Source organism: Colletotrichum aenigma (assembly GCF_013390185.1).
Source record: "Colletotrichum aenigma strain Cg56 chromosome Unknown KSG_Cg56_contig04, whole genome shotgun sequence".
NCBI lineage: Eukaryota > Fungi > Ascomycota > Sordariomycetes > Glomerellales > Glomerellaceae > Colletotrichum > Colletotrichum aenigma.
Window position 1 is genome coordinate 1,286,153 of NW_023500910.1, and position 16,070 is coordinate 1,302,222.

Consider the following 16,070-nt stretch of genomic DNA (forward strand, 5'->3'; position numbering starts at 1 on the left):
CCCAGCATCGCAAGCGACTGCTGAAGGCGAGAAGGAAAAATGAAAGAGACTGCGAGACCTGTCGGTCTTCAGTCCCAAAAGAATGGGCTTCACCCTCCGTGGATGCCGACGCTCCTCACTTTTCAGCCCACCCTACAGTTCCACGTTCTTCCGTCCGACACCAGGACACCCTCAACCATGGCCAGTTTTGTTTCGTTACCTATAGAGATCGTGGAAGAGGTAACAGACTATCTCTCGCCAGAGGATTTTCTCCATCTACGAGTAACCTGCAGAGCAATAGCCGACAAAACCTTCCGCCTCTTCCAAGCCGATTATTTCCATACCCGAGCTGTCATGCTCGAGCAACAAAGCATGCAGAACCTCGTGGATATATCCCGCCATCCTATACTGAGGCAAGCCGTCGAACAGGTCGAGCTCTGCGTCGATCATCTCATCGAACCCGATATTTACAAGAGACGCGTATCGAACGCTGGCCATCAACGCTGGGAGAACATAGGAAAGCTCTATAGAGAGAGCTGGAAAGACATGACAGATCAGTTTAACCACAGGATCTGTACCGCACAACTGGCAAAAGCTCTCTCTCGGTTTCCCAACTGCAGGGCAGTTGGAGTGGGCAACACATACAAGCCATGGGGAGCCGTGAAACTCGCCCGACGCATTGGCGCGTTCTCAAATCAAGACGATGCATGGCCGGCCATTCCTGATCCACAAGTCTCGTCTGAGAGACCCAAGAGCAAAATACACGCATTGCGTTGTATCAGAGCACTTATATCAGCTGTCTGCTGGAGTCGAGTAGATGTAAGGGAGTTCTACATCACTCCTGGATCTGACGACGAGCAGGATACTGATTGTGTCATTCCTCTGATGCTCGTCCTGCCGACTTGGCTGGAGGCCGCGGCTAAGCAGCATCTTGCTACAGTAAAGACTCTGAGCATCCTAATAGGATCGAAGGCCGAGGACAACGACATCCGCCAAAGTCGTGAGCTTGCCAGTAATGACCCAGTCAAACAAAAGCCACGCCGTTGGCATGCCGACTTTCAGCAATTCCTCAACATGTTCAGTTCACTGTCAGAATTGACGATCACGGCCGGTCTATCTTCGCAACTTCCCAACCACCCGAGTCCCAACACATGGTTTCAGGCCCCCCACCTTCGAGCCTTGACTCTGATTGGGGTGAAATGCACAAACATCAAGATGCTTCAGCTGCTACAACTACACAAAAACACTCTATTGGAACTCAGTCTTCGTCATGTTGGTCTCTGTTGTTGCGGGGGAACGTCTTCGTGGGTGACTGTTATGCGAGCTTTGCGTGATGAGTTTCCCTTGCAGAGCCTGGAGTTATCGGATTGTGCAGCTTACTTTAATGATGAGGAGTACCAAGTGCCCGACATGTTATTCATTCAGTGCGATTTAGAGCGCACTGAGGAGTCGGACGCTTTGGCAGAGTCTGTTCGGACGTGGGAAGCAGAGTTGACGTCAATTTACAATGTAAAAGAAATATTTGCAGATTTGGGGCTGTCAAGGTTGGCGAGATACTAGCTGTCACTTTGGTATTCAAATTGTCCTAGTTACAACGGCAGTGTATCCGGGTTGATAGCAATGCCTGATGAATCAACAAGCCGACCTTCTTCAAGGGCAACAGCGCGGGTTGGGAGCTCTGGAGCAAGTGCATGTTATCCACAGGAGTTGAATGACTGGCCCACAAATTGACAGCTGGTGGAACGGTCCATGACTCTAGCCGGATTTGTCCCGTGCAGCGCACCCTTTCCTCAATAGAGACGCTGGCTGTGGGTCGATCATACGCTGCGTTGGAGTTCTCCACTGACATGGATTCTGTGTGTTGACATTCCCGAGCGCAGACTCCCGGCCAGCGAGGCTTGTCGCTAAGTACATATTCACGTTGGTAGTGCTCCCCAAAACCCTGCAGAGATTCGTTCACGTCTACAGAGGTTTGCAAAATCGGTGTCCGTTTTGCAGTCTAAAAATTTAGTTGAGCACAGACCAGTCGGTCTTGGCGCTTCCGGGGCACATTGGCAAACGGCTGAAGTACTTCTTCATGGAAAACAGTACATCTACAGTGGAAGGCAGAACTGGCTTTTGACCTGAACGGCTCTTGAAGGCAGCAAAGCGCCTTGTATGTCTTACTCTCAGCCAGGGTCCCAGCAGCATCGGCCCGAAAATAACCTGACAGCCAAAACTGCGCTCATCTTGGTTATACGCAGCCCAATGACAGAATCCATGCATGCTTATATGCGAGTCATGAACATAAGCCTTTCGCAATGGTCTGAACATACTGAAACAGGTCAGACTGTCATTTTCACATGGTCCTAGCTCTGTCGATTTATTAAGGTAGCATTGGGCCCACAAACCTGTGGTGATCCTTCCTCTCTTTAGTACGAATAAGACACTCTTTTCTGCTCACATACATGCATATTCCGCTGGCCATACTGACAAACCATCACCCAACTACAAGAAATCGCTCTAAGCGAGAAGATATCATATCCGAGCACGCCACGACGCCATCTACTATGTTACTTTAGTTAGGCTCGGGCAGCGATGGGGGATCTGCCAGGTCCACATTTCATAACCGAGTCAAGCATCTTGTGTTGGATTGACGACTGTGTCTGGATAAAGGGATGCTAGAAATGCATTGAATAATATGCAAGAACCGGTGATGATGGGTAAAATACAAGACAGAACCCCGCTCGGACCGGTATAGGAGGAAATCCCTCAATCAAGCAGAACAATCACCTTTTGATCAATGGACCTCAGTGGTATTGCATTAAATCAACATCGTTTGTCTAACATCTTGGCTATGCATCGGCTATTGTGTCCTAACCGGAATATGGCTTATTTGCATTTGTCTCATGTCGGGGTGTTCTGACACCAGGTAGTCAGTAGCACGGACCACCGCCTTGCAGATGGTACCAGCCGCAACATCCAATCGTAGACTGACACGCTAACTCTAAGTGCACCTTTTGGCCCCGCCGTTCGTCAGGCGATTCCTTCCGAAAGGCAAGTCAACTTTTCCACATCAGCAGCTTCTACAACAGCTGAGAGACGAAATATCTCTACTTCCAAGAGAGAAAAATAAATCCCCTGTTCATAAAGCTAAGACAGATCACCTTATCGTTTTAACACGTTACTAATAGAGGCGGTTAGTGCTAGAAAACGAAAGACGAAAAATGACAACACGGAAGAATAGCTGCGCGTGATTGGCACGGGTGCAGGTGCATGCCAAGACAAGTAGCCACTCCCTCTTGCTCACGTCACATCTTGGCCTACCCACTACGATATGCAAGATGTTGCTTTCAGTCTGACGCAACAGATCTTCGGCCTCGTATTGGATTCTTCTCATGCACAGGAAAATACCCCCAGCCGCATTACCCCGCCTGACGAGGGAGACAATACTGCCCAAGACCCCGCCCTCTGAGCCACTCGCTCAGTGTTCATACAATCGTCTACGATTTTCTCACCGTTGCTCATACAAAGGGCAAAACAGACGGCTCAACATGAGTCCTCAATGGCTTAAGAAGTTCAAATCCAGCTTCCGCAAGTCAAACTCTGCCTCACCTCATATTTCACCCCCTCCAACGCCAATTTCTCAGTCTTCCTCGCCCCTTCAGACACCAATCTCAACAGCAAACAACCTCAAAGAGCGGCTTTGGAACCAGGCGTATGACAACCTGAAGCGGAGCGAAACCAAGTTAGTCGAAGCATATGAGAACCTCCTATCGGCCGAACTTCGCGGTGATAGTCATACTCCTGCCGCTTCAGCTGAACCCCACATCAAACCTGAGCTGCAGGAAAGATGGCACCAGATGGAGCTTCTTGTCCAGGTCGGGCTGCAGAAGACGAACAAGGAGGCAGAATTCAAACAGAAAGCCAGCGACGTGATTCGGGTCATCTCCCCTCTGAAGGAAGTAATCGGGAAGGCTGTACAGGCTGCTCCCGAAGCTGCTATCGCTTGGGTTGGCGTCTCTTTTGCTCTTGAGGTCAGTTGCTCCACGGATTTACAAGCATCCACTAACACCATACAGATACTGGCGAATCCAGTCACTGAGTCAGGGATCAACCGCGACGGCATCACCTACGTTGTGTCGAAGATGGAGTGGTACTGGAACTTGGTCGATCTCCTCTTCAAACCGAAGGATGCGAGCCCGGACTTTAAAAGGCTGCGTCTTGAGCTTGAAAGACATATCATTGAGCTTTACCAGAAGCTCTTGCTCTACCAGATGAAGAGCGTTTGTCTCTACTATATGGGCCGTGGTGCCGCTTTCGTCAGAGACATGTTCAAGTTGGACAATTGGGCCGGCAGGCTTGACGACATCAAGGCCGTTGAAGCTAATGTGCAGAGATGCTTGAAGCAATACAACTCCCAAGAGACACTTCAAAGCCTTCAATCCCTGGAAGACGCCGCAAAGTCTCTGCTCGAGAAACTCCAAGGGATGAAAGATGCTATTCTGGACCAAGAGAAGAGCGAATGCCTGAAAAATCTCTCCCAGACGAACCCCTACCATGACAAGAAGCGTATCGAAGAAACAAAGGGCGGCCTCCTCAATGACTCTTACCGCTGGGTCATCGACCATCGCGGCTTTTTGCAGTGGCGCAATGATCCACAGAGCCGCCTACTCTGGATTAGGGGTGATCCAGGTAAAGGCAAGACTATGCTGCTTTGTGGCATTATCGATGAGCTGGAAAAGGGGCCTAGCAAAAACCCTAAACCAGCCTACTTCTTCTGCCAGGCGACCGAGGGGCAGCTCAATAACGCAACCGCCGTGCTCTGTGGTCTTCTCTACATGCTTGTCCGACAGCATCCTGCCCTCGCAATATACGTGCAAGACGAGTACAAGCATGCGGGCAAGCGTCTTTTTGAAGATCGCAACGCCTGGGTAGCTGTCAAGGATATCCTTACGAAAGTGCTGGCCGATCGTGTCTTGGAGGGAGGGATCCTAGTCATCGATGCACTTGATGAGTGCCTCACTGGTCTAGAGCCACTTCTCAACTTTATTACTACCACCCCATCTCGCGCTAAATGGCTTGTGTCGAGTCGTAACCGGCCAGAGATTGAGGGAAAACTGGATAGACCTCAGCATAAAGTCACCATCCACCTCGAGCTGAACGCAGAGTCCGTCTCTCGCGCTGTTCTTGTATATATTCGATACAAGGTGGATGAGCTAGCGGTGCAGAAGAAGTATCACGACGAAACCCGCGATGAAGTCCAGAGATACCTGATCGGAAACTCGCATGACACCTTCCTGTGGGTGGCCTTGGTCTGTGAAAGGCTTGCTCACAGTGAGGTTCAGCAGAGACATACACTTAAGATTCTTAAGATGTTTCCGCCTGGCCTTGAGCCTCTATATGGGCGGATGATCAAGGACATCTCTCGATCGATCGATGCAAACTTATGCAAAGAGATCTTAGCTATTGTCTCAGTGGTGTATCGCCCTGTCACATTACAAGAGCTTTTGTGCGTCGTCGAGTCACCAAACCTTTTTGACAACAACCTTGAAGACCTGAAAGAAGTCATTAGATCCTGTGGCTCTTTTCTCACTATTCGCCAGGACACAATCTACTTTGTCCACCAGTCGGCCAAGGATTTCTTGATGAACGAGGCATACCCAGCACTTGGCCAGATTCTACCTTCTGGCATTGCACACCAGCACCACGCGATCTTCTCAAGGTCTCTAGACGTACTATCTAGGACGCTTAGACGCGACATCTACGAGCTGCGCAAACCTGGAAGCTCTGTAGAGGACACATCACCACCTCACCCAGACCCTCTGGCTCCTCTGAAGTACTCGTCTGCCCACTGGGTCGACCATCTTGAGCACTCAAATCCCGCAGACGGCCCGGCGCGCGTTGATTTACGGGACAACGCTAGCGTTCACAATTTCCTCAAACGCCATTATCTCCACTGGCTAGAGGCTCAGAGTCTTCTGAAAGGCATGCCACAAGCAGTAGTGGCAATGCGGAAACTCCAAACATTGGTCGTAAGTCTAATTGAACTACATCTCAGGATACGCCTAACAGTACATCAGGCAAGTATGGAAACAGAACTTATAGAACTCGTCCGAGATGCCTGTCGATTTGTCCTTTCTTATAAACAATGTATAGAAAGCTTTCCATTGCAACTATACATAGCTGCTCTTTTATTTAGCCCTACCCACATCTTAGTAAGGGAACCTTTCCGAGAAGAACCACCGGCCTGGATTACCATGATTACAAAGGGAGACGTAGACTGGAACGCATGCCAGCAGACGCTCGAGGGCCACAGCAGCTCCGTCTGGTCGGTGGCCTTCTCGCCGGATGGGCGCCAGCTCGCCTCAGGCTCCGGCGACAAGACCGTCAAGCTCTGGGACACGGCCACCGGCCAGTGCCAGCAGACGCTCGAGGGCCACAGCAGTTCCGTCTGGTCGGTGGCCTTCTCGCCGGATGGGCGCCAGCTCGCCTCAGGCTCCGTCGACAACACCGTCAAGCTCTGGGACACGGCCACCGGCCAGTGCCAGCAGACGCTCGAGGGCCACAGCAGTTCCGTCAGGTCGGTGGCCTTCTCGCCGGATGGGCGCCAGCTCGCCTCAGGCTCCAACGACAACACCGTCAAGCTCTGGGACACGGCCACCGGCCAGTGCCAGCAGACGCTCAAGGGCCACAGCAGTTCCGTCAGCTCGGTGGCCTTCTCGCCGGATGGGCGCCAGCTCGCCTCAGGCTCCGGCGACAACACCGTCAAGCTCTGGGACACGGCCACCGGCCAGTGCCAGCAGACGCTCGAGGGCCACAGCAGTTCCGTCTTGTCGGTGGCCTTCTCGCCGGATGGGCGCCAGCTCGCCTCAGGCTCCGGCGACAACACCGTCAAGCTCTGGGACACGGCCACCGGCCAGTGCCAGCAGACGCTCGAGGGCCACAGCAGTTCCGTCTTGTCGGTGGCCTTCTCGCCGGATGGGCGCCAGCTCGCCTCAGGCTCCGACGACAACACCGTCAAGCTCTGGGACACGGCCACCGGCCAGTGCCAGCAGACGCTCGAGGGCCACAGCAGTTCCGTCTGGTCGGTGGCCTTCTCGCCGGATGGGCGCCAGCTCGCCTCAGGCTCCGGCGACAACACCGTCAAGCTCTGGGACACGGCCACCGGCCAGTGCCAGCAGACGCTCGAGGGCCACAGCAGTTCCGTCTTGTCGGTGGCCTTCTCGCCGGATGGGCGCCAGCTCGCCTCAGGCTCCGGCGACAACACCGTCAAGCTCTGGGACACGGCCACCGGCCAGTGCCAGCAGACGCTCGAGGGCCACAGCAGTTCCGTCTTGTCGGTGGCCTTCTCGCCGGATGGGCGCCAGCTCGCCTCAGGCTCCCTCGACAACACCGTCAAGCTCTGGGACACGGCCACCGGCCAGTGCCAGCAGACTCTCGAGGGCCACAACAGCTTGGAGAACGTATTCGAGGTAGCGATCCAGGAACCAACTGGAGACCTTATGGGTCAGCGTTATATGCTCTCACAACAGGACGCATGGATCACGAATAGGTCTCAAAATATTCTTTGGTTACCGCCGGAGTACCGTGCAAGCTCTCATGCGGAAGATGGATCAAAAATAGCCGTTGGATGTCAGTCGGGGCGCGTGTTACTTTTGTGTTTTAAGTCAGAGTATCTACAGCTGTAAAGTACTAGTTAGTTAGCTACACATCTTTACATCGATTGCCCATATTGGTTATACTCTATATTACTTATCGCTAATGCGTGACACAGGAAGGGTCTGGGAGAAACTTTCTTTTTATTCTTGATAAGCATAGTTACAAGAAGTCCTAGAATATTCTATATTCTTTCTCTTCTTGTGCTGTGTACTACTCCTGCAATAATAAGTTATCACGGTCTGTGGACTGATGTGAAGCTTCAGCTAGATCCTCAGCAATGGAAAGTTAGGGAAGGACATGGAGTGTTGCTTACGTTCAAGCAACAGAAAGTTCTGGAAAGAAGCACAACGTCTATATAAGGAGGGCAGCACACCAGCGCTTACGAGTGTAAGATTTTTATCCTTCAGTTTAGAATGCTCGTAGCAATAGTCTAGGTCAATAGCATTAACCTTGTCTTAGGCCCTTATAATAAAAAATGATGATAATATGAATGTGGGTGGTTAATCTTTCACATGGTGATGTCGTTCCCTCAGGCAGGGGCGTCAGCCTTGAATGCTGAGACCCAACACACCGTACGTCGTGTTCAATATAAGGAGACACCATTGCTGGACTCAAACTGATGGTGGCATGCCTGCTCTGTGAGTTGCCTGGGTACTCGGCTGGACGTGGGTTGGCGGATTCAGCACGCACATTACTATGAGTTCCTGCCTCCGAGGACGCGCTGCGCTAGGCTGAGCATCTTTAACATCCCTAGCACAGGGCGCTATCCTATCGACTGCTGTATGACGTCGGTGTATTGATATGCGAAGAAAACTGGGTCTCCAGACTATTCCGACCAGTCAAAAAATTCGAAAAGGGCGAATTTGGAGAAAATGCGGGTCATCTTGTACTAACATCATACAGCAGTTGATGGGATACACAGGCGAGTTGAGGGCGGCATGAGTATGTGCACTGTACCTGCTGATGGATGACTATGGCTGAAGTGGAAAAAAATCCTGAAGCTGATTATTCTGGCTTGGATATATGTAGAGTCTTTTCGCTTCGAGCGACCTTTTGTAGTGGGGTTGCGTATAAGCAAGATGATTGCAGTTTTGGCTGTTAGGCACTTTTGGGCTGCTACACACCCATACCTTGGGCTGAGAGTCAGCAGTAAAGGTAGGTGGCTTTGCTGCCTTCAAGAGCTATTTTAGGTGAAAAGCCAGTTCTGGCTTCTGCAGCTGATGTACTGTTTTCCATAGAAGTACCCCAGCCGTTTGGCAATGTACCCCGTACGCGCCAAGACCGACTGGTCTGTGCTCAACTAAATTTTTAGACTTGCAAAACGGACACCGATTTTGCAAACCTCTGTAGGTTCATCCCTGCTGAGATCCAAATGTCGGACCATGATCAGATGCTCCAGCCCGGCCCCGCACCAGAACTTCCGCCTCAGGGTTGCTACCAACAGTCTTCCTTTCTCCTGCTTAAAACAAAGCATATGATTGGATAGTTTGCGAAAAGCGTTCTTGTCGCAAACCCAATTGGCGCCCTCCCCAAGCGTGCACGCATTCTTGTCGGAGGACGGCCGCATGAACGGCCGATCAAGGGGCCTTGGCCGAGCCCAGGCGGCTGAAGATGTTCGTGGAATGCGCGCGGCCCCCCCGGCGGGAGTTTATGGTGTTAATCGATTTTACTGCTGTCTGAAGGTCTGCGAACTCCGCGGTGGAGTGGCCATAATCGCTCTTGAGGCCATGGGTTTCCATGATCACGACGAGTACATGGCGCCAACTAATTTTTCGAAGCGGGCTATGGCGCTCCTAATTTCTGCCTGTTCAAGGATCCAACGCTTTCGCCGCCCGATGATCGACATCGGTATCGGTGAAATATTACTCCGCTGACTAAGCAGGTCATATATCAGACCCGCTGAATTTATCGCTCCATACTCCATCATCTTACCTCTCCCTTGGTCCGACACCTGCAATCATGTCGCATCCACAAAAGCCCCAGGAAGAGGTAGATTTTCAGCACGTACGTGTTCATCGCCAATGCGGAGCGTGCGGATTTCCATTTGTCTTCGGAGATCATCTGGTTGCACGTGAGGGGCCTTCACTCCTTCCATACGAAATGACTTCAGCTGACATGGATTACTGCTCAGTGCGCGCCTCCTCAACGCATATTATCGCCTGTGATGCATCGACATTTGCCGCAATAGGAACACCACAAACCCGTGCTACCTACCTCTTTTGTCGGCATCCGCATTGCATAACGTGCTCAACGGCTGCGGATACGGCCACCGTTCACAGGGATTGCTTCAACCTCTACAGCTCGCGAACAGAACTCCCAGACAAATTATACAGACTACTGATATTCTCAACTGCGAGGTATCCGTGGCCTCGGAGCACAGCCCTTCTGCTTCCTCCCACCGCGGATATCACGCGCGCCAGCAAGCGCGCCATCACGCTCGCCATCGCCGAATTCAAGATGTCCGGACTTACAAAGCTTCCCCCTGAACTGACAACAATGATTGGGGGGCATTTGGGGCAACATGATCTTCTGCGTCTGTGTTGCGTGCTTGAGACTATCGACTTCATACACCTCAAGGGCCTTGATTCGCCCTTGTCGGGACCACTTCGCCAAGTCCAGTTCTGGCACCGAGGGAAACTCCCAATTATAGCTCCGGCAGGCTCGGCCTCACCGATAGAGATGACGATTGATTCAAGGGGCATTAGGTGCATAGAGAGATCCGGGTGTTCGACTGCGCAGCTGCGATCCCCATCCGATATATACACCACGGTCGGCGTTGATGACGACTTGGTTATTAATTTTCAAGTTGGTATCGTTTGTATCTTTAATGTTCGCTCCTTTTCTGACGTCTTTTCCCAGTTCGGTGTGGGCCGTCTTGCAATGCCCCCTCAACCAGGAACGCTCCAACTCACGGACAAGCCTAATTTGTCACCAAAGGCAGGCTTTCAATTTCCGTCCCCAAAGCACGGTGATCGACTCGCCACCGTTGATCTCGATCACTGCTCAGGAATCACGTTTTTCCTGTTTAACAGGAACTTGCATGCGATTCACGCTCATACACCCGCGGCGCCAACCGCAGATGCCACCTTCGCACAAATCGAGATGATGGTTCAGCCGTTCGTGTCGTGGGTTTATGTCCCAAATCCCCCCCGAGATAAGATCTCAGCGTTTGGGGTTCGGATCGGGATAACACATGGCAAACTTCAACTGAATCAACGGACTTATTTCGTAAGCTCATACTTCACAGAACCGATTGGTTTGGCTGACAACCCGAAGGTTAGGACACCCCATAGAGGAGACTTTTACATTGGTCCACCACCAGTTGGACCGGGGCTACATTATGCCGTTCACACCACGTCGCGATCGACTCTTCTGTGTGTTGTGGCGCGGAACAACCTTGTCGTCATTCGGGGGGTGTTAACAGAAGGCGACGCCTGCTCAGTTGGCGCCCCTCCGGCCCCAGGAAACCCACCACTTCAAGACGCATGCCATGCGCTGGCTATACTGTCATGCGTGAAATCCATCTGGATATTCCGCGACAAGGAAGCTCAATTCTGTCGGGGTCTTATAGTTGAGTATCTTGATGGCACAGAAAAGGCGTTGGGGCTGTGTCGCATAGGGGTTGATCTAGCTGAGAGATGTGATGCCGTGGAGCAGCTCTCATTCAAGGTTGTTCAGCAACAAGAGCGCCCAAATCACCGGATGGTGATGGTGAGAGGTTCCCGCTCACAGGGGAAGGACACTTGCAACGATGGAGAATGGACTGTTTGCTCTTACGGGGACACGTTGGAGGTTTGGTCAACAGCAACACAGATGGTGATGACTAAAACTAAAACAAAGCTGATCGACAAAAGTCCGCCGGATACACGAGCGAATGTACTCTAAGACTAGAACCAATCTTCGACATTTGTGGAGAAATAGACCGTGCCCGAGTTACCGACATACTTGTGGCCCTTAGCCATCGTCCCCTCCACCATGCACTGCGCTGGTTCCCATCTAGTCTTGTCAGTGTTGACTTCGACGCCCTCTGGTGTCTTGATTTTCGGTCCCTGTCTTCGCTGTTTAAACGCAACGGCGAACGTGACACTCGCTGGGTCTAACTCCTCCAAGATGACGTCGTCCGCCATGCTATCGTCCGATTCGAACACGTCGTCGAGCAGCTGCGGGTCTCGCTTGATTTTCTCGAAGTATTCCATCAGAATTGCTTCCGACGTTCGAAAGTCGAGGTAGGACGATTTGTCCCCCGAGTCGCCATAGGCCGGGAGTGCGGGGGTCAGGAAGCCTTGCCCAGCGTCGAAAGCCCAGATGCGGACATTGGGACCCCATATACTGCACGTCCACATTCGTGTCTGGGCGGGGTTCTCCAGATAATATTCGTAACAAGCGGTGAATAGCTGATGCTCCGCATCTAAGACGTCTTGAGGCCCAGACTTGCCCTTTTTCAGCTCGACCATGACCTGACAGACGAAGTCTCGGCCGTCAAACCGTTCAATGATAAAGTCGACCCGTCTTCGAGATTCAAGCTGTTTTGGAGGCTGCTCAGGGCCCACGACAAACTCCTTCTCGTAAAAAATCTCCTTAGAAAAGAGATGGTTCCACAACTTTTTAGTTGCGAACTCATCGAACCTCAACGAGTCGTCGATTAGTCGTTTGACTAAGGGGTCATCTGAAATACCCATGGCGAGAATGGTGCGTTTTGATGGGAGTAAAGTGTGTGAGAGTTGCAGAGACGGAGTATGTTTAGAGGACGACATTGAGCTGGATGTCGATGTGATCCTGCAATTTATACTGTTTGCAGAGCTCTGTTGCCGCCAGACCATGCCCGTAACAGTTGCCGCCCTAATTAACGCTTTCGCCCAGGGTTCGTCCTACGCGCCGTTGGATGGACATGGGCTCTTGAGCTGATGTTGCGGGCGTGATCCTCTAGGAGACGCTGGGACTTGCCAAGCCTGGCCTAGTACCACGCTAAGCCAGGTATCCATGCAGGAGACCTTATGTGTGACAGGTCCTGCATTTCGCAGTTCAATGCGACAGGGACTTTGCTTCAGAACCGCGTCGTTCTGTCCAACCAGCAACAGATAGCTTGAGAATCTTGGGCCGATCGATAAGCTCAGAAAGGTGACGGCCCCTACGACGGGGCTTGTTTCTAGCAGTCGACGGATAATCATCTGGGAATAAGATGGTACCACAATGTACGGCTACCTGTACTTCGTGAATCACTACTCGCTCAGTGTACTCCGTATTTTCTAACACACTCCTTATTGGCTAATGTAGTATTGTACAAAAATGGGTCTCCTCGGGTTGAGCCCTGTCTCGCGATAACCACCACTCTGCAAGGCAAGTCTAATGCCTACGCGGCCAGCGCAGCCTTAGGGCGTGGGAAGTTGGACGTATACATGGGCAGCTTGACATTTCAGAGGAGGTCGGTGTCTACCAGTGCTGAGAGCCTGTTGTTCGCCACCGTTCGAGGCATGTGGTAATAGCCAGTAATCTGGAAATAACGACGGGATCCTCCCGTTGTCTGTCATATTCGCAAATGTTAATGGCCGTCGATTTGGAAAGTGTGCTACTCACATGACGTACTTTTCTGGGTTTAGCTAAGGACACGACTCAAGCGTTATGTTATGTAGCAGTAGGTGGACTTTCATTGCTGGCAGCGTGCTTGAATATCAGCCATGTTTGACCTACAGCAATCAGACGAGGCCTTTCAGCAGGATTCCTCCATAATGTACACAGCAGAGCAAAAGAAGCCACCAGGCCACCTAGAAGAGAGCCGTGTCGGCAATCAAGTAAGCTTCATAGGGGACAGGGACCGGTGCTCCAATCTGCGAAGCGATCTGGGGGCTTGAGGACTGAGGATGGCAGCGAACCAAACGAAGCAGGTGCCGACGATGAAGCAAGCCAGGCAGCGTTACGACTTCAAACCCTTGGTCAAGTCGCCGAGAGAGGGTGAGCGAGGGTCTGCTCACTAGGTCAACCCTCGATCAGCTCCTTCTATCGGACCGGCCTAGGGATGGTTGTCCGTATGCTAATGCATGCTGAGGCCCGTCATTCGAGGCCCTGTACGTAGCGAAGATTCTCATAAGAGTTATGGAACGTTAGGTAGTGCTCCTCGGCCTGGCAACAACAATCAACTTGAAACTATACCTGTCGTGAAGCTCTGTTCCTCATCTGGCTCCTAGCTGCTGCTCTACTATAAATGCCCCATTCTCCTCAAAAGATCTCCCTGAAATCTCGTTGACTATACGTCTTCTAATTACAACTTATGTTCTATGATGAAAGCAACATGTCGGACACCGATACCGTTCCCGAGCTTCCCTCCATCAAGAAATATACTGTCCCCCGAACGATTTTTATGTACAGAAAGACGATCGAGTCACAGGGCAAAAATATTCAGCAACTGGAAGCTGTAGTCTTCGCGCAGCAGGACCACGCTTATCAGCAATATCAAACGATACGGTATCTGCGGAAGCTCCGTGTTCTCCAGCAGAAACATATCGATAAGCAAGCCAATTCGTTGGTACGAATGCGCTTTTCTCTCAGCCAGCACTTGACGAAGATCATGTCAATCAAGAGCGAACTGCGGGACATTGCGGATAACTTGATGGAGACTCAGAATTTTGCGCAACAAACGTCGTCAGAGCTGTCTGATTCTACGCCTTCAGAGAGGCTAGAGAAATGCGCTGCGAGATTGGAGCTGTTTGTTAAGGAGATCCTCGCTTGCTCTATCGCAGGATTGGGACAGGAGAGACGTGATTGAGCAGAGAGTCGAGTTCTGTTCTTTAAGACAGGAAGGACTTGTGGAAACAGACGCAAGGAGCTGGTTCTTCTACTCGTGAGGCAGATACTGTCACACGCAGAGTCACATAAGCCGGAAAGGCATGCATACGGGGAAGAGTATTATGTCATGAGATGGAGGGGCATAAAGATATATGAATTTGAGGCTAAGCACGAGCTACATATAATGTTCCACATCTGAGAGATCACCTACAATGCCGTAACGATTCGAGATTGTCATTTTGGGCTCATGACCTTCAAGGTTAGCACCCGGCGACAGTGACTCTAACTCTCCCGTGATGTCCCTCCTTGCGCCACTCTCTAATAGAAGCTTGGAAGCCTCAGTGTTGCCATACAATACTGACACAACAAGAGCAGTGTTGCCATAGTTGTTCACGCTGTCGAGAGGCTTATCGTCAGTGGCACGCCTTACATACGTATGCATCCTACGCAGTAAGTATCTCAAGATATCCAGAGACTCGGTTTCGAGTTTAAACTCGCGCTGTTGTGATTCCAGACTCAGGCTATCTGACGGGTTATCCCAGTGCACTGGTCCGGCCAGTAGGTGCAAGGCAGTATCGCCGAGATTATCGCGCTGGAAAGGATCCACACCAGTAAGGAGGAGAAGCTGTATGACGTTCACCTTGCTACCATGAAATTGGGCGGCCGGAGTGCGGAGTAGATGGTGCAGAGTTCTCCCATTGTTTCCCGGAAGTTCCAAATTGAAATCGATATCTGGATTCAACAAGAGCGCCTGTATCATGTCCGTCCCCCGAATGCAGGCGTCGTATAGAGCCCAGCCATCTGATTCCGCAACTATGTGCCCTTGCTGGGCAAGCAGTCGAACTCGCGCAATATCTCCAGAGAGTATGGCGCCCACAAGCGGATTACGGCTTGGCCATACCTCGAGGTCTGGCGGGGTCTTCAGAGGTTGGCTTGTGGGACGGTCATTCCCCGACGCTCTGCTGTAGAAGCTTGCATCGCTCGACGCAGGCGACGGCGGTATGGGTATCTTCGAGGGGGACAACATTTAGGGGTTTGTTCATTGCTAGCCAGTCGAAGTTGACCTGACGAACATCACCCCGAGAGCGGGCTTAAAAACGTGTTTGGATTGCTGGACAACGTTGGCGTCGCTATATTTACATCATGCTTCTTTGCTATACATAGACAATTAAGTCAGGCTTTGGGCCATTTTCGGACGGTGTTCGCTCGTGTGACAGGGTGACCCTGCTCACCAACCTGGCACTTGCTAGGGTTGTTCGGCGAGCTACAAAATACATAGCGACACACTAACAATAGGTTGCGGTGCCTGTTATGTGTGGCTGGGTCCTTGACAGGGATACACGTACCGTGCTCTTGAAGTTGGCGCAGGCAGACCAGCCCTGTGGAGATCTTCACTTTACCTGTTTTGACCGCTGGATCAAGCTGGATCATCATGCCGTCTGCTCCACTGCCTTACCTCAAGACACAACCGCGGAGCTTGAGGCTCCAGAATTGTACAGCCTGATCGTATACCCTCAGTTCGGCATCCGCCTACGGCCGACACGTCCGCCAGTACAATCCTAACGGCGTCATGCAGAAATATGATGCTGCGGCTGCCTAAGTGACAATATCGGACTTATTCTAGCATTTTGAAAGAGATGTGAAATTAGAGGCCTTAAGCAACACACAAA

The 16,070-nt window shown here is 51.6% G+C and overlaps 1 protein-coding gene across 1 annotated transcript; it reads left to right on the forward strand.

The window, feature by feature from the left end:
• Positions 1-3,512: 3,512 nt before the first annotated feature.
• CGCA056_v006246 (Vegetative incompatibility protein HET-E-1) lies at positions 3,513-7,649 on the forward strand (the record flags this gene model as incomplete). The annotated part of the gene is made up of 3 exons (XM_037321497.1): positions 3,513-3,995; positions 4,041-5,993; positions 6,258-7,649. The coding sequence occupies 3 exons, from the start codon at positions 3,513-3,515 to the stop codon at positions 7,647-7,649; spliced, it is 3,828 nt and encodes a 1,275-aa protein (XP_037180300.1).
• Positions 7,650-16,070: the final 8,421 nt, after the last annotated feature.